The sequence below is a fragment of the Corvus moneduloides genome, chromosome 3, assembly GCF_009650955.1.
Source record: "Corvus moneduloides isolate bCorMon1 chromosome 3, bCorMon1.pri, whole genome shotgun sequence".
Lineage (NCBI taxonomy): Eukaryota > Metazoa > Chordata > Aves > Passeriformes > Corvidae > Corvus > Corvus moneduloides.
In genome coordinates this window covers 96,851,949-96,870,019 of record NC_045478.1, presented here as the reverse complement: position 1 = coordinate 96,870,019, position 18,071 = coordinate 96,851,949, and the positions used below count along the sequence as shown (strand labels likewise).

Here is an 18,071-nt window from a genome sequence, read left to right as displayed (position 1 = left end):
AACTTTTCTTCAATGTATTTTATGCTACCTAAAGTAACAAATAATCGTCTTAGGAATAAATGCATCCAGCCTTGCATTGTATTGAGGGTAATTAAGGCTTACAAAGTTGAAACTCTGGAAATAATGCACTTAACCTAATGAGGAGTATATTAATGCTCTCTGAATTAATTGACCTGTAAAGTCCTACTTCACTGAAGTATCAGTAGTTGCAATAATCACAAGAATGATATAGTATAATAATATTAAAAAAGCCAAACAGAAATATCCAAAAACAGTTATTCAGCCTTCTCAGAGAGGAAGTAGTTTAGAAGAGAACCTAGACAGAACGACCTGATATTATATGGGTGAGTTTTGCCAGGGTTATATGACATTTGCATTACTGTAGTTGGTGGGAAGGTGTGTACTTTTTCAGACAGGAGACTGTTTGACCCTTTCCTAGGGTGAACAACCTTGTAGTATTACAGGCACTGTTACTACTCTTACTTGTTATACTTCACCCAAAGTCCAGCCTCGACTTGTAAAGCCTTGTCTGTTGACTAGAACCACCTTCTTAAATTCTGTGCTGTGTCAGATTTTTGTTAATGCTTTGACCCTGAGACTTGGTCTTTTATGAGCTTGCCAAGTAGCTTAGACCATGTGAGCACACTAAAGAGCTGTAAATTGGAGTATCACAGCAGCTCTTTACATAGCAATTCTCTTACAGTGCTGAAAATAATAGAGTACAAAAATTAGTCTTGTTGTTTAGAGAAGATTTTATAGATATTGTCAGCACACATCAGCATTCCAGAATTAGATTTTTTGTGTTCATGTTTACCAATTAGTAAAACCACTTTTTTTTTCAACTTTTGTTTTAAATTTATTTAAAGCAATAAACCAAATCCCAATCAAATATCCAGCAATAATGGGAAACCTGCTGCAGTCAATGGAGCAATGGGAGCCTCTTACCAGGCACAAGCCACAGTAATAGGTCGGGCTTGTGAAAGCTGCTATAGTAAGTAAATATATATTTTTTTTCATGACTGAAGAGTTTAGGTTAATCTTAATATGTGGTGTTTTAAAAAAAAAAGGTGTATGTACTTTTGTTTGCATGTGATAGAGGATAATTTGCAATACTTTTGTCGCAGAAATAACTTTAAAGTTAGAGCTGCCTTCAGTATATTAATTAAAGCATTCAAATTACGTTGTAATTTATTTTCTAGCAATTTATAAAGTACAGAAAGTTTAAGGAGTATAATATGATGGCATTGATATATTATTCCTTCAGAATAATTGATATATCATTGATATATTTGCCTTCAGAATGCTAAATTCAAATTTGTTTTTGGTTTTCCTTTAAGGCTGCAGGGTTTTTGAGCTGGTTTTTTTTTTTGTTTGAATGATTTTGGGGTGTTTCCTCCCCTCTATTGTTGTTGGGGAACAGGGGGAGGGCTGTTGTTTCTTTCTAGTGTTTTGTGTGTTTCTGATAATTTTTATTGAATTTCTTGAAATAGCAGCCCTCAACAGAGGTTATATGAGAGTAGATATAAAATCCAATTTAATAAGCCTGTCTTCCAGTGTGAGATTAGAAATAGTGTTGGGTTTGTTTTTTTTTTCTGGTAGTCCTCTGGAAGAAAATCTCTTCCTGACAATACAAAGTCCCTGGTTTGAAATTTATTATAAAAGCACTTTCAAAATTTCCATTTGGAGTTGACTGCTGTGGTACTTTTGTAAAAAAAATAAAGCAACTAACAATTCAAGTTCTCACTGTCTGTGTCAAATATATTAAATATTTATCCATACAATGCTCTGATACTGCCATATATTATGGGCATATATAGCACACAGCATTTGGATTTACTGTAGTGAATGTAGCCTGCACCAGTTCACCTGTGTTGTTTTCTCCTCCTTAGCTCCACAGTCTCACCAATGGTATTCTTGGGGCCCTCCCAATATGCAATGTAGGTTGTGTGCATCTTGCTGGATTTATTGGAAGAAATATGGTGGCCTGAAAATGCCCACACAGACAGATGAAGATAAACTGTCTTCCAGCCAACCTACAGAGGTAGGATTGTGCAGATAAACTTTTCAAAAAGAAAACATGGTGCTTTCACAAGACTGCTGTGATTTGATTGTTTAATGGAATGGGGTTTTATGTATGTGTTCAACTTTAGTATTACAAAACTCAGTTTATTAATCCTTTTCCTGTGTTAAGTAGAACTGCACAGTGCTCAGGCCTTGCCATATCTTTATTTGACTACATCCTGGATAAACAAACATGCACTTCCTGCATTTTTGGTGTACAAATGTAATTTTGTCAGTCAAATGGCGTGTTATCTGTGAAATGTTAAATTGACTATAAAATATCTCATTTAGAATAGCATTATAGATCCATTCTCAACAGAGTTCTCTGCTCTGTGGCTTAGAGCTTCCTGCACAGGCCTGGTTTTTGTCTAGCACTCAGACATCCCGTTTGACTGTTCTTGCGGGCGTGTCCGACTTGGGGCAGTTTGGGTGCTGTGCGCGAGGCGTGTGCGTTACCTCTCGCTGCTCCTCTCCGCAGGAACCGCACGTGCGGACTCACCTGTCCCGGCAGGCCACGCAGGGCACCCCGGTCCGGAACACTGGCAGCCCAAAGTCGGCGGTGAAAACACGGCAGGCTTTCTTTCTCCACACCACGTGTTGGACAAAACTGGCCCGTCAGGTCTGCAAAAATACCCTCCGGCTGCGGCAGGCAGCACGACGTCCCTTTGTCCCTATTAACTGTGCTGCCATTAAGGCAGAATGTAAGATGTTTTTTTAATTCTTAGTTCTGTGTGCTGTGCTTCCCACCCATTTTTGTCTTTTAATTTTATTTTCTTTTTCAATAAACATTTCTTGTCTATACGCTTTTGCTTTTCATTTTTTTTTTCATTTGTCCAGCATATCACCGACACACTGGATAAAGTCTGGTTGCCTTGAACAGATCTTAGGCTGTGGAAACATTTCAAATTTATTAAAAAGGGGATAAATATTACCTCATTTACTTTCAAAAATTGACAGTAACAAAAATGGGGGGGCAGGAAGGGAAAATCAATGCCATGACATATATGCCTCCTCCCAGGCAGCACAAAAGAAGTGTGCTTTTATGTTGTTATTTTTATTCTTTTGCTGAGCAGAACCTATAGATCTGTACATGTTGTACTTTTTTTTCAGTGGGGTTGTTCAAAGAATCAGGAGCTGGGGCTTCATAACAATTTAAATGTGGTGTGCAATGCAGTCCTTTGTCACTGTGACAATCCGATGGTGGTGATAGCCATGTTTATTATTACATCATAGATGCATCATTTTGGTTTTGTCTGTTCCAGTTTTAAATTTTAGTTCTAAATAAAATTCTGTATTATGCTTGTTCTTTCTATAGCCAAAATATAAAGATCTGATGAATTTCCAGTAGTATGACACAAAGCTATGGGTTTTTGTAGATAGCAACAGTAAGTCTCTTCACCTGCCTATGTAAGTTCTGCTGCAAAGTCACTGAATATTTCAACAGCGTTTTTATCTGCACCAAGCACATTGTTTTACTGTTCACACTGTCTGGTTATTTTTCCCATTCTTCCACAGATACAGTTCTTGGAGCAGATGCTTGGTATTCCAGGATGAGCCATGCTGGCTCATTGTACTGTCAATTGTATTAGAATTGAAGAGAACTTTTAAGATTATTAGATGTGGGGTTTATAACCATGTTCACTAGACTAAAACGAAATGTTTTCCCAGCATACTTATCTGGGATGCAGATGATGTCTGTGTTGTTTATGAGAAATTTACTCCATGGAGGCTTAAAATCTGATTTTGGGTAATTATTTTCCCTTTATGTACTTTAAGACCAGCCATTACGCATATGCAAACTCTTCACCTACTTCTGCAGTCCTCCAAAACTTCCTGAATATTTCTGTTCATTGCCCTTGTCTATTTTTTTAGTTGCTCTTTTGGCCATTTTCTTTCTTCTTTTAAATCTATGCATGTCAGGAGCAACTTTCAAATTTCAGGAAACCATGTGTCCACTGTGTGAATAAAATGAGTTGTTCTTCATGGAAGAAATGTGTCTAAAGCTGGATTAGGAATATATTTTTAATCCTCAATCCAAAATAAAAATTACTTTCTGAGAGAAAGGTATTGTACCTTTAAATTTGTGTTTCTGCTGAATCATGGAGGAAAATTTAGAAGTTCACTTGAACCTTATGTCTTTTTATCCATATCCCTATTTCTTGTCAGTCACTGAAGTAAAAAAATTTCAAAATATGAAACTTTTGTTTAAGGAAAAGAAAAAACAGAAGAAAAAAGTTTCATCATGCTGTTAATCATCATACTAGAACATGTGTTCAGTGTTAAGAGAGAGGACTGAAAAGGTGAGCTTTTCAGCAGGAAATAGTCGTTTTTGCTTCAGACTGGGAGTGCTGTGACTTTTGTCTTTGCTTCTTTGAGTGGAAAAGTTCTGCATCAGATTAACGGCAAGAGTAGAAAGACTTTTTTTTTTTTGTCTTCCCTGTAGTCTCTTTCTTTCATTATTCTTTTTGCTTAAAGCAAATTTTGGACCTTGCGATTTTGCCTCTTTGAATTCTGATGCTTCCTGATTAGACCTAACATACGTTGAAGAAAAAAGCTCACAATTGTTAATGGTGTTTGAACACAACATTAAAATAATGTTCTAATGGTGGAAACCAAATTATACCTCAACTAATTTAACTCATGTTTCTCTGTACACAAACACATATCCACAATCCATGTTCTGTTTCTGGCAATCTCTCTTTCTGTGGAATCATTACAGTGCTCTTACCTGCATTGTTATTGTCATAGTCTTGCTCTAGTAAAGCCAAAAAAAGTAAGTAAAGAAAAAAAATGTTTTTTAGTTTTATTCCTGTACTAACATCTGGTGACCTGTTCTCAGTGCACTCTGTAAATTTTAATGTTATAACTACATAGTCTCTCTTTTCCTGAGAATACCCTGAATCCTCTTCTAAGGTTATCTTGAAGCAAATAATTTTCAGATTTTCAAAGAAGATACTTAATTAGCAGTAATGATTTCCTATGCTGGATCCAGTGTAATTACAGTACTGAATGAATATCTTTGTTGGTGTTAGAAATGTTACAGTTATGCTTAGCTAATAACCTGGCCACAGTATCAGGTCACCCATGATGTGATGTGGCATAAGATGGTTACAATGCCCAAGAACTGATTTGGAATTTGTTTTCCATGTTGGTGTGCTGAAATTTGAATCTAAGAGCTGCTTGGATGCTTTGTCAGACTCACCTGACTCTGTGTGTGCCAAACCAGTTCTTGAAAATGTAACTGCATTTCCCAACTCTATTGCATTAGGCACCATAACAACACTCAGAAACCATAAAACCTGGAGACAGGAGGTTTGGTAGGAGGTCACTTATCCCAGCTGCATACCAGGTTTTATGCCCGCTTAGTCTTGTGCAATTTGTTGAAGTGCCAGGTTGTAAATGAAACTGATTCCCAAATCTGAGAGAGACTGTCTGAACAAGCCTGTCAGAGCTCACTCATAAAATAAATTGGTTTTTCATTCCACCTGTGTACCTGAATGCATCTGCAGGTACTTCAGTTGTCTTGGAGGAGCACGGATACCTCTGAGAATGGTTACCTAAGGCCCAAGCATCTTTTGGGTGAAACAAGGTTTCGACAGAGCATTTTCTATTACTGTACTTCCACCCACATCCTCTCCCTCAGCCCATTATATCCACTGGCCGAAAACGAGCTCCTGTTCTGTGTTCTTTATTCCTTCAGATAGTGCAGAGGATTAGATTTTGCTCATTAATGAAGCCTGTATCATGACCCCTGCTCAGATGCTAGCAGGAGGTAGTAGAGATGATGCATTTACATCCCAGTTCAATCTCGGGATGGCCACGGGGAGGTTGAGAAGGCAAAGCACCTCCTGCTAGGAGCGCAGCCCATCATGGAAAGCTCAAACTTTGTTCTGCCTGAACTTAATAGACTCACTGTGGTTGGTGACAATAAACTTATCTGATGGCTTTTCAGGAATAATTAGAATTGGTGAACTGCTTTGGTAAGATGAAATTCTCATGGTCTAAATCTCATGCACTACCTCCTTTTTAGTTTGAATATATTGCATGGTTTTTTAGAAAGTTAAGCAAAACCGTCCTGTCTGGGGAAGGTCTCTTAATGAGAGAAAAGCAAAGTGAGCATTCTTCTCAGCAGTCACTGATAAGATCAGATCTGTTTGCAGCTCACAGGCAGGTTGATAAATGCCTGGCAGTGAGCCATGTGTCTGTAAACATTATTGCTTCAGCACAGGGAGACTTTTGAGGGATTTTTTTTTTTTTTCCATTGCTTGGATATAGCTTTATCAATATACCTATATGTATTAATTATAGTAATTTAAATCTGGATAACTACACGCTGTCTGTGTAGACATGATTGTCAAAATGTTTTCAGTGCATGGTAATATATTATCTGTATAATATACATATAGTTATCTGGAAATGGGTACTGATCATGATGAAAACTTATCATACATTTAAATCCTCAGATTTATTAACAAATGTGGTACACAGTACGTACTAGTGATCTAGTTTGATGAAACAAAGACAGGTGAAAATAGCAGAACATGCAAAATGTTACTGATTTCTCTTTGTAAGCATAGTTTGTATTTTACTGACATAGAACTACCCATTCATCTGAATTTAGTAACATTAATGGGTGTTAGTTCACAAACTATGTTTTGCATCCTTGATTTGATAGCTATGGAAGAGCTTTTATTTGTATCTAGGATGAAAATATTTTCTCTGTTGTTATATTTGAATACAATTTGTGCCAGATTTTAATAGCCAGCAAAATAATTGACAGCATACTATTTTTTTTCCAAAGTTTCTAAGAAGGATATGATTCAGGGAATACATAGAGCACGTACATGCATTAGATAATCTGCATTTTGACAGAGATATGATGGAATGTCAAAGAGAAATAACTTGCTAATGAGAGTCTCTATAACCTTAAGAGACCTACAAATTAGTTTTTTATAAAAGGAAATAATTAGAAAATACTTTCATATCTAAAAGCACAGCCTCATTTGTTATCATCTTCTTCTTGGCATTACTGATTTCATTCACCTCTGTAATACCGACATCAGTCACCATGCTTGGCATATTTACAGCCTCATAAAAAATGTGTTTCACACTCTGGTTTGTAATGTAATTTCCTAGAATTTTTCTAGTTGTGCTGTATTCTCTGTAGGGTTATGGTGCCCCAAATTATGTGCACTTCAGGATACAGATTTCCCATAATTTTAGAAAGTCACATGTTTTCTATTTTCCTGTCATCGTAATTTCTAGTATTCTGATTTTGATTTCTTTTTAGTATTGTCTAGATATTTTTAGAAAGCTGTTGACACTGACTCCATGAATACTCTTCTGCTTGGTGTAGAAGCCATCATTATAGCCATATATTACAGTTATTTGACCCCTTCGGAATTCATTTATATGCATTGCTTGATACTGCTGCTATCCTTTGCTATCAGTTTTAGCTTTGATTATGCTCAGAAAGTTGTTATCAGGAAATTTTAACTCTCTAATCACCTCTTTTCCTGCCCTTTTATATGTTGAACAGAACAGATCATTTGGGGATTACACAGGCAATTAATTTTAATAAGGTGCTAATTCCTGAAAAAGCCTCTTTTACCCTATAACAGCTGGACAGCAGAGATCTTTGGTGACACACTTTGGTAAAAGTTCACCGAAATGCCAGGTTGGATGCCAGATCAGCTGCATGTGGACATGTCATTGTCCCCTCAGAGGGTCTGGCAGACCTATGAAACTGGCAGTTACTGGTTTATAGGACATGTAAGTAGGAAGGGGGACCCTAGAAGTCTCTAATCCCACCTCATGCATAAGGTTCATGTGCTCACGGGCCTTTTGTCCAGATGAGCTTTTTGATCACCAAGGGTAGAGGCTGCACGACTTCTCTGGGTACCTGCTCCAGTGTTTGATCAACCTCAGAGTAAATAATCTTATCCTTAAATCTAACAATTTCCTGTCTCCTGGCCTGACTGTTGCCACAGACAGGAAGAGTGTGTTGTCCTGTTCCTGTGTTCCTCTGAGAAGTGTCTGGCTCAGTTGTCTCTGTGCTCTGCTACTGGGAGGCTGCAGGTGGCAACCAGGTGTCCCCTTGTCCTTCTCGTCTCAAGGCTGCCCAGACCCAGTTTCCCCAGTGCCTGTGTGTCCTGAACTCAAACACCCAACCAGCTTGGTGAGTCTCCCTCAGCCACGCCCCAGCGTGCCTGTATCTGTTCCGTGGTGGGGATCCCAGAGCTGAACAGGGGGTCTGGCTGTTGTACTCCCATGGACTGAGGGGAGAGGCGAGCTCCCTCCCCCGCCGTGCCGGGCGCGCGTGCGGCTCAGAACGCCATCATCATCCTTGCTGCAAGGACACACCGCTGAGTAACGAGAACACATCCAACTTGTTTTCCCTTCCAAGGTCTTTGTTGGCTCCCCTGATGTTTCCAAATTTAACTGCGTGCCTCTATTAATAATGCAACCTTTTGCCACTCTGCAGACCTACTTACTGATGAATGTTATCACATTTGCCCTGTTTTCGTTCCCTTGAACCAGGACCATTTAAGCATTCATTAAATACCAGCAGCATGTCTGCTCAGCAGTTTGGATGAATTCCACCTGGTCCTGGTAACTTGGTTTTACTCCTTAACCAGTTTGTTTTGAAATATTTCCTATGGACACTTTAATGTGACTCAGTTCTCATACTTTCCTCATAAAAGTATTTTGGAAGTGAGCTTCTTGAAGTGCTTCTGCAATGAGCACTTGCAAAGAATCCATTTTGCTTTTCTGCTGTGCCTTGATCTTTCTTGTGTGTTTGCCTCACACCTTCGTAATCTATTGCTACAGACTCCAGCACACTTTCTGCTTTTGCTATGTTTGAAAATATACTAAAAAATATAAGATTCCCTCCTGTTATAAATGTAGTTTTTTTCTCATAGCTTCTGCTATTTCACTGATCTTACTAAGATTTTTATTGTTCATATAAAAGCTCATATTTGATTTTAGGACTTGCTTTAAATTTTGGGAATTTTGATAACTTCCCACCCAAATTTTATTCTCTGGTTTTACACTAGAGAATGATGCACAATCCAACTTCTGTGTTTTTCTCTGTGTTCTGCATAAAGATCATAAACTTTATTATACTTTTTATGGTAGCACCTTATTGTGGATCAAAGTTTGCTGCTGTTAAACATACTTTACTGTTTCAGCAGATAGGTGTGCTGTGGAATACTCACCTTTGGTGAACATGCTTTATCTCAAGCATGGAAATTGTGCTTTCCTTGCAGTATGTATCCCCAGGCAGCATATTAATACTCCATGATTCAATATATTTTTTACAGTGAAGACACATAGATGGAAAATTTTCTTGCTAATTACTTCTTAGGTGATGCTTTGCTGTTCTCAGAGTAACTGTAAAATACTGTATAGCCTCTGCTTATCTTACTGAGGGAGTCAGTGGAGACACATCATTCTGCTCCACCACTTAAAATATTTCAGGAATATTAAAAATATTCCAGGCAGCAGGTTTGTGCATTTTTTTTTCCCCTGACCACAGTATATTTTGTGATTAAGAAAAAATAATTAAGTACTTCATGTACTCAGCATTAAGGCTCTGGTACCTTTGAAACCCATTGGTATTTCTAGAATTTCAGGTAGATTCCTTAATTTATTAAAGTAAGTTGTGCTTTGACTGCTGCACTGAAAACATTTGAACATCTGAAATACATATTCCAGTCACTTGTGATTTTTGCACAGATCTAGATTAGAATAGGTAAAGCGATTGTAAATTGTTCTATACGGTGTCTTATCCTCTTCGTGTTACTATTTACTCTGTCTCGTGCTGGAATGAAGCAAACAGGAAGAGTTTGGTGAAACACAGGGTGGAGTTGCAATTATAATCTCTTTATAATGTGTCCCTCCTGTAAACCTTGTTAGAAAATGCAGATCTACATGTGCAAAGGAAGGAATACTTATAGGTAGGTATTTGTGGGGACTAATTCCATGTGAGAGAACTCTTGATCTGTACAATCACTGTATGAATGCAATTTTGTCCACAACAAAATACCCATGTTCTAGGGATACTGGAACCTCTATATGAGGATTTTTAGGGGCTCATGGAAGACAGATAACCCAGTCATTCTGAATAATTTAAAAATAAAAATTATATTTCCAGTAGTCTTGAAATTATTTACTGAAACCTAGTGTCTTGTGAATTTTTACCTTAAGTTGATTGACTTCAATGTCTAACCATGAACCTCTTTATGTTAACACTTTGTGTTTGGGACATGTGGATGGAATCTCTGCTTGTGTGTTCACAGTAGCAGCAGGAAATTTAAGGCAGTTGCTGCACTGCTAGTTTTCATGTACTTAGCAGAAAGTTACAATCTTTGAGACCTTTGAGCTCTGTAATACTTGGTTACAACTGACCATTTTGTTCAAAAGTTTACCGTGAAGAGTTGTATGACAAAAATCAGTAGTCCAGCTTTAAATCCTTACCATTTAGAGACAGAGAAGCTTGTAGAAAACAAGAAAGAATTCAATGTAAATTATTTTTAATAGCACAAACTGCATTTCTTTTAGTGCTCATGTTTTCATCTGTGTTTCATTTGCCTGGCTGACTATCTCCAGAAAGACTTTGTAAGCAAAAAATACCATCAAACTGGTTTTAAATCTTCCATTAACTTAAAAAAAAAAAATCGTAACATCACTTGCATGAATGGGGACATGTCCTGCTTTTAAATATCCATGATTAGAAGTATTGATGAAAAAAAGGAGAATCTAAAAGGTGGGCTAAAAGAAAAAAAGAAAATTGTGTTAAAAATGCAACTCAGAAACTGGTTGCTGTGTCCTAAATCTGTTTGTAACGGTAAAATATTTAAACTGAGTTTTATTCTTTAAAATTCTCAGATGCAGATCGACATTGTGAACTTGCTGGGAACCCTCTGAAGATAAAAAGCACCAGAAAACCACTGTCATGTATCATTGGGTATTTAGGTGCGTATCTGCCTCCAGAGAGTAACAACAAAACCCAAATGAACATTCAGTGTGTACTGAAGCTTCATAATCTGGTATGCACAGAGAGATTTATGCTTTTAGTAACACGACAAAACTCTGAAGTTAATAAATTAATAATAATGGTGGTCCACTACCAGTTGCAAAACTGCAGCTTGCAGGATACAGGCAGAAGTCCTGATACCAGTTTAATGTGTCAGAGTGAAACCTCATGCAATTTAGAATCTGAAAAATTGTCTGCCTGTCTAAATAAAAAGAGTAACTGCTCAAAGGAGAGATACTCAGTATGCTCAGGGCTGCTCTACTGTGCCCTTTGAATCCATTTGCAGTACTACTTTTTACTTAAAAGAAGGGGACCTCAGCCACACTAAGACACAGACCTTGTAATGTGATGACCTAAGTTAAAAAGGTGCAGTGAAATGTAGGCTGAGTTCACAGCCAAGAGGACATTGAACCCATAAGTTAATGGGGAGAGGAAAAATTCTAGTAATAGTGATTCCTTGCAAGGAACCATCACTGACTATTAAATATTTGTACAGTCATATAAGAATTGTGGTAACCCAGAGGCTGTTAATCCTCAAATGAATATAGAAATCAATCCATTGATCAGAGAAGCAGTGAATAATTCTGCTGTGTATTAATCCTGTTCTACAGAAGTGAAGCTGAGTGTAGAGCTCAGTCTAGATGTTTTGCTCATAATTTCAATCACCAGGAGGTTTTTTTGTACTAGATCAAAGTGAACAGTAAGTCTCTTGCCTTACTGAAATAGAAATCAGCTATTAATGTAGTTACAACTGTTCTTCCAGAACATCAATTTTGTCAAAATACTACAAGAATGTGGGTAAGAAGGAATTAATGACAGTGTGTTGAAAGGACTACTTCGGTTGACTTGTGGTTGTAAGGGGGGAAGCTGGACGGGGGATGGTTCATCCAGCTGACCTGTCTGTGCATCTAAAGAGGAAATGATAACATGGGCAAACTTAGAAGGCACCACATGTTTTTAGTACCATGTTATGTAGTCTTTGAGGAGTTGTCTTGATCCCTCTGGGAGTCTAAGTCTGTAGGTTTAATGGGAGTAAATGGATGAACAGTGTCAAACAGCATTTTGTGTACTTACATGAAGGTCTGGTAGAAGATTAACAGTGCTAAAATATGCCAGCTATCTGTGGAGTCTGCTTAGTATTTGACTGTATGGGAAGTAAAGGTATCTCACTGCAGCTGAGGAAAATAATGTGTGTTATGGGGATACGAAGTGTTGCAGTTGAATACATGCATCTGAACTAGCTTTAAAGGGATGGCTAGAACATGGCTTTTTGTTTGCCATGTGGCTTGGTGGGATTTTTTTAGTTTAGTTTGTTTGTGATCTTTTTTGTTTATTTGCATGTTTTGGTAAATAAGTAAATCTTGCATTTTTTTCCTCATAAAAATTAGTATTAAATATCATGTCATAGCTTGTATAGGAGGCATTTGTTTTCTTTTTAAGATTCATGTTGTGCTGTTCTCACAGATATTTATTGGCATATGATTAACAGTGTGTCTCAGGGCACTACTGTTTTCAACCTTTCTGGTAAGGCAGAGAGGATTTCAGTCCCCTGCACATCCTGGGTTGTCCCTTCCCTTTATCCCTGCTCTGCATCTGGGCTGCAGGTTCCACAGGTGAGGTAGGCATTAAAATTAGTCCTTGTCCTCTCAAGAGCTGGGGCTAATCCTCTGTAATCTCCTCAGTCATCACTCTGCTCCCTACAACAAAGCCCCTGAAGTGAACCCCTGGCTAATTAAATGTCCTGTATTACCTCCTAGTTATAAGGAAAACGGGCTAACACCTCCAGCTGGGATACCTGTTGAGGAGATGAGGTGAGAGAAAGGTGCAGCTGCCTAAGTCTCTCCAGAATCCAAGATGTTTATTGAGGTGACTCAGTAGAAGACTTCAGCTTCTCTTTGTTTACTTTGGGTTTGGTTTTTTTTTTTCACCCTACTGACAGAGCAGAAATGGGGAAGTTTTTAGCCTTGTTGTTGTTATTCACTTTTTTGAGGCTGCAATCTGGTCCTATAAAATGGTTTCCTAATATGTTACTGAAACATTGTTTCTTACTCCTATTTTATTTTTATTTCAGAATGTGGCTCACTGGTTATTTGTTACACGTGTAATGGGATAATTTGAATGCTATAATCAGTTTTTTGAGTTAGCACACGGTGCAGGTGGCTAGAATATTTTCAGTGAAGTGCTAGGCAATAGATCAAGGATAAGAGCAGCAGGAAGTAAAAGATTTTAATTACCATTATTCCATAATACAATAATATGAAGGGATAATAGGCAAAACCCCTGAAATACCTCATTTCTCTGCTCAGGTATGATGAGGCAGCTGGTTAGTAAGTGCTGATCTAAAGCATGAAAATATTTGAAGCAATTCTATATGTATAGGAGGAGTGAAATAAGATGTAAAGGCCCCTACAGGAAGGACTCAGTCCATTGGGAAGTTGTCCTGGCTGTTTAATTGAGTTCCTTTCTAGAACTTAACTGTAGAGCTTGGTCTTGCTACCTTCCTCTACTGCAGAAAGAGAAAAGACAGACTTTGTGGTAAACTAATGGAGGATTAGTGACTTCAGAACTGAAGACAAGTTGAAGGAAGGAAATGCTTCCTTCCTCAACTGTTTGCTTGCCCTGGAAATATAAAAATGGCTCTCCTATAAGTTGTAGATGAAAGGAGATGGAGTTCTCATATGTTAATGCAACTGCTGGGATTATTGTGGTTGCTGCTGGAGCTCTTTGGCAAATAAAATAATATTTTAGTGTTGTTAGCCCTGGAAATCTACCATTTCCTTCAGAAAACTGGAAAAGATTGCTAAATGAACACTTTAGAATGCAATTTCCAATTACCTTCAGCAAACTGCACAAGTGTTTCTATTTCAGTTTAAAGTTTTACCTTAGCAATCAGTGTTGTTCGTAACATTAAGCATGCCTCAGTTCCCATTTTAGTAAAAAAGCAAAATACAAGATGCTTGTTCCCTACAGCAAGAAAAATGGGACATGCCATGAAATCTTTTCTGTATGCAAAGCAGATGAATACTGCAGTGAATGGCAGTAAAAAGCTCTCATCTAATTAAGTGGTGGGAAATTAAGTGACATCAAATCGACAGGTCTGCCCTGAAGTGGCTGGTTACCTTTACCTTTCCTCTGTGCTGTTCTAAACCTTGCCTGTGCATTTCTCTGCTCTGCTGTTTCTTACCTGGCCTTCTCAAAGCTTCTTGTGGGAGGATGTCCATGCTTGGAGAGTGTGGTTGCAAGCCCCAACCAAACCAGTGGTGAACAATTAAGCAAAGTCTTTCCCAGTGTGAAAATTGCTGGCATTGTCTCCTCCTGGCACTCTGTTCCAGTACAGCCTGGCCAAGGCCATGAGACCAAGAGCTCCAGGCAGGGTAGGCAAGCACTTGGATGTCAGACTTTGGGCATTCCTGAAGGAGGAAAAACATGCTATTGCAGTGGGCTTTGACCTCATGCAATGGTTTCTCTTTCTCCTGCATGATAGCCATGAATGGCAGAGGCTGGAGAGGCTCCTCCTTGGATACCTGGCCTCACTGTAGCTTTTGCATCTTCCCAGCTTCCATGCCCCATTTTATAAACAGAAAAGCAGGAAGAAGCACTTTTCGGGAGGTGTAAACCTGGACTGCAAATGGGAAAGTACTTAGTTTTTGTGTTCTGATTTCACTTGCCTTGGGCAGCTGACTCTGCTGATCTCCCAGCCCCTCTGCCCTCACCTTCTCAGCCTCTTCTGCTGCCTGGGGTCATTGGGGGGCTGCTGTAATTGGGCTGCAAGCACCTCATAACCTGTGCAGTGCAGGCAGCTGGTGCCCTGTGGCTGTGCCAGATGGCTGGGACCTGCCCTTGGGCGGCTGACTTCCCACACAAATTTGGGTCCATCCAAGGTTGTACACAGTGGTGGCATTTTGAACCCAAATGTGTGATGGGAATTAATTAATTGGTTCAGCCAGTTCCTGGTGAGGGATCAGCAGATTCAACTGAGGCTTCCTTTTGCCACTTTTATCTGGCAGATAACTGAGAAATTTCCATGCAGCTGTATCAGCTCCTGGCAAGCACAGCAGCTGCCATCCTGAAATGCGCTGGCCAGATGTGCTTTGCTGCCTCCTATCCTCTTTATTCCTCCTTCTCCAAAATAATCTTGCTCCATGAGATGGATACTCTGGGATGTTTGAAGCTCCCCAGTAATGAGTCTGTATGGGAGTGTTCCCACTGCAGTTTTGGGGTAGTTTTAGCTGCAGAGCCTGACAGTATCTGGCCCCCTGACCTCCTGCACCTTGTGACTTGTGTGTGGGAAGATCCCTTAAAGCTTGTTATTGTGACAGAAAATACGGAATAGCTTGAGGTATTGAGGTGGTTTCACTATAGTAAAATGCTTTTACTTGCTTGCTGAAACCTGTGGGCGTGTAGCTTCAGTACAAACCCCAAAAGGGTAGGAAGATATAAACACACCTGTTTCAGATTGTTTCGTATTTATTAGCTCTTCAACCTCAAATCCTTACATATCTTCACTATGGAATTGAACTTGGGTAATCTAAAGTGAAATAGATTTCTCTTACTTAGGAGGGCCTGTGGGTATGGGGACTTGTGTTTGAAGTGTTTTTCAAGGTCCTGTAAACACACAAGTGCAGAAGGAACTTTCTTTTCACTGAAATCAAGAGTAAATTTCATATGTGGAATAGATTGGTTTATTTCTTTTAAAATCAAGTAGATGTCATTTCTCTCTCTTTTGTCTCAAACAGAGATACATCCTGCTGTGAAACCCAATGTAATCAGGTCAACACCAAGCCTTCAAAGTCCAAGTGCAAAACGACTGCTTGCACCCTCCAATCACTCTTCATTAAGTATTTTGGGAAAAAGAAACTACAGCCATCATAACGGGCTTGATGGTACGTGAAGGAATATAAATGAAATATTCTTTGACTCTCTGAATTGCAAAACTTTCTGTGAACCTGAGATGACATTAAATGAGAGGGTAAGATATGGATGGTATGTTTATAGCAGCACTGCAATGAATGGTGGTGCCTATTCATTGGATAAGGATATATTAATACCATCTCTTACAAAAACTCCATTTACCATTTTCCTTACTGATCTTGATTTTAAAAAAAAGGACAAGAAAAGAATAAAACAAATTTGGTGAAGGTAGAGATGCAGCATGTTTTATTTTGGCTTTTTGCATTGTACCTTAGAAACCACTGTCCCTGCAGAGAAGGAAGTAAAAGGTGTGTCATAGAGGTGCAGGAGAGGCTTTTCCTGTAGACTTTGCAGTGCCAGAGGTGATGTTTAGGCCTGGTGTATCCAGCCACCTCATTACACCTCGGTGCAAGCTGAGAGCAGGAATGAAGCTGTGCAGAAAAAAAACCAAAAAAAAGGATGGACGTTTGTGGCTAAGACTAACTTTTCTCAAATGATCTTTATTTTTCATCCTGAAAATGACTGTGCATTATTGATTTTATTTTTTTTATCATTACCAAACAGAAAGATTTTTCAACTGTAACTGTAAGCAGTTTTATCTCATATACAAATAATAGGAGAATCCAGCAGGATATAATGTTTGCACTAAAAGAAAATGCATGCATGCATTCCTGATATCTCTTTGTGAGATATAACTTCTGTAGGCCATTAGCTTATTTGTTCTGTAATTGAATAAGGTTATTGAGGGTGGAAATCTGTCAGACGTTGAGCTCTCAAACAGACTGTTCAGGAGATGATGTGCACAAAAGAGGTGTCTATCTGCTTTCATGCTTCACAGAATAGGTCAAGGTAGAAAGGAGAGGAATTGCCTTTCAGACAAGCCAATAGAAATAGTATTCCAAATAAAGGGAGAAATCCTTGATTCATTTTCCATCATCTTCCCCATAATTGTGTTTTTCTGTCGTGCAAACACTACTTGTATATTGCAGGGAAAACACCCACTGTTCATTTAATAACACCTAGATAGAAATCATGACATACTTTGACAAGAAGTGGTTATTTAGAATACACAGAAGAGAGGATTGCTTGCACCTCTGCTCAGCGTGAAGCTATTGCACCACAGACAAACAACACTCGTGGCAACACAGGCTCTTTGGGGGACAAAGGTGACAACCAAGGGACTCTCAGTTGGAAGAAAATATGATACCTGCATTAGTAGGCAGAGCCATAAATGCTGAATTTCCACTGCAGCCTTTGAGGGTGGAATTCTGCATGGATGGTTTAGTAGTTGGAGCATGAGAATGTGAACGAAGGCCTCCCCATGCACCAATGCTGGCCATTAAACTGGACTCTCCATGTAAGCTTTGAGCAGTGAATTACTTTTTCTATGATCAAAAGATGATCATAGAATCCTTTCCATTGGAAAAGACCTCAAAGATCACATCCAACCCTTAACTCAGCACTGCTAAGCCCATCACTAAACCCTACATGCCACAACTTTTAAATCCCTCCAGGGATGGTGACTCAACCACTTCCCTGGGCAGTGGTTCCCTTGTTCCAGTGCTTGACAACCCTTTTCAGTGAAGTAGCTTTCCCTCATATCCAACCTAAACCTTCCCTGGCATCACTTGAAGCTGTTTCCTCTTGTCCTATCACTTTTTATCTGTGAGAAGAGACCGACCCCCATCTTGCTACAACCTGCACATTTCTCCTGCAGAGAAGGTTGTAGCAATAAGTTCAAGGTAATTATTATGATTAAGCCCCTCCTTATGTCCCTATAAGGAGGCATGCTTGGAAATCTGTAAAATTTTTCTTCTACTTAGTATAGATGTTCTCTTCAAAGCATAGAGTGTGTAAAACCAGTCATTAGTACATGATTATTTTGTATCAAACAGCCAGCTAACTGTGTTAAGCAATTTGCACAAAATAACATCTAATTTGAAAAATTAGAATTGAGAACTGCAAGTCTTTGCTTTAGGAGATATTTCTGCTTATCTGTTTTCTGTGAAAACAACCTACTGGAAAGCATATATCCTAAATAAGTGAAATCTGTATTTTT

The 18,071-nt window shown here is 38.7% G+C and overlaps 1 protein-coding gene across 2 annotated transcripts in view; it reads left to right on the top strand.

Annotated features, from left to right (window-relative positions):
- MTA3 (metastasis associated 1 family member 3) overlaps positions 1 to 18,071 on the top strand; it is a 136,720-nt gene that overhangs the window by 80,398 nt on the left and 38,251 nt on the right. For both annotated transcript variants that reach the window (XM_032102860.1, XM_032102861.1), the window contains exons 12-16: positions 867 to 991; positions 1,890 to 2,041; positions 2,540 to 2,762; positions 10,954 to 11,040; positions 15,838 to 15,984. In XM_032102860.1, the coding sequence (XP_031958751.1) occupies positions 867 to 991; positions 1,890 to 2,041; positions 2,540 to 2,762; positions 10,954 to 11,040; positions 15,838 to 15,984 (734 nt within the window). The remainder of the gene's footprint in view (positions 1 to 866; positions 992 to 1,889; positions 2,042 to 2,539; positions 2,763 to 10,953; positions 11,041 to 15,837; positions 15,985 to 18,071) is intronic.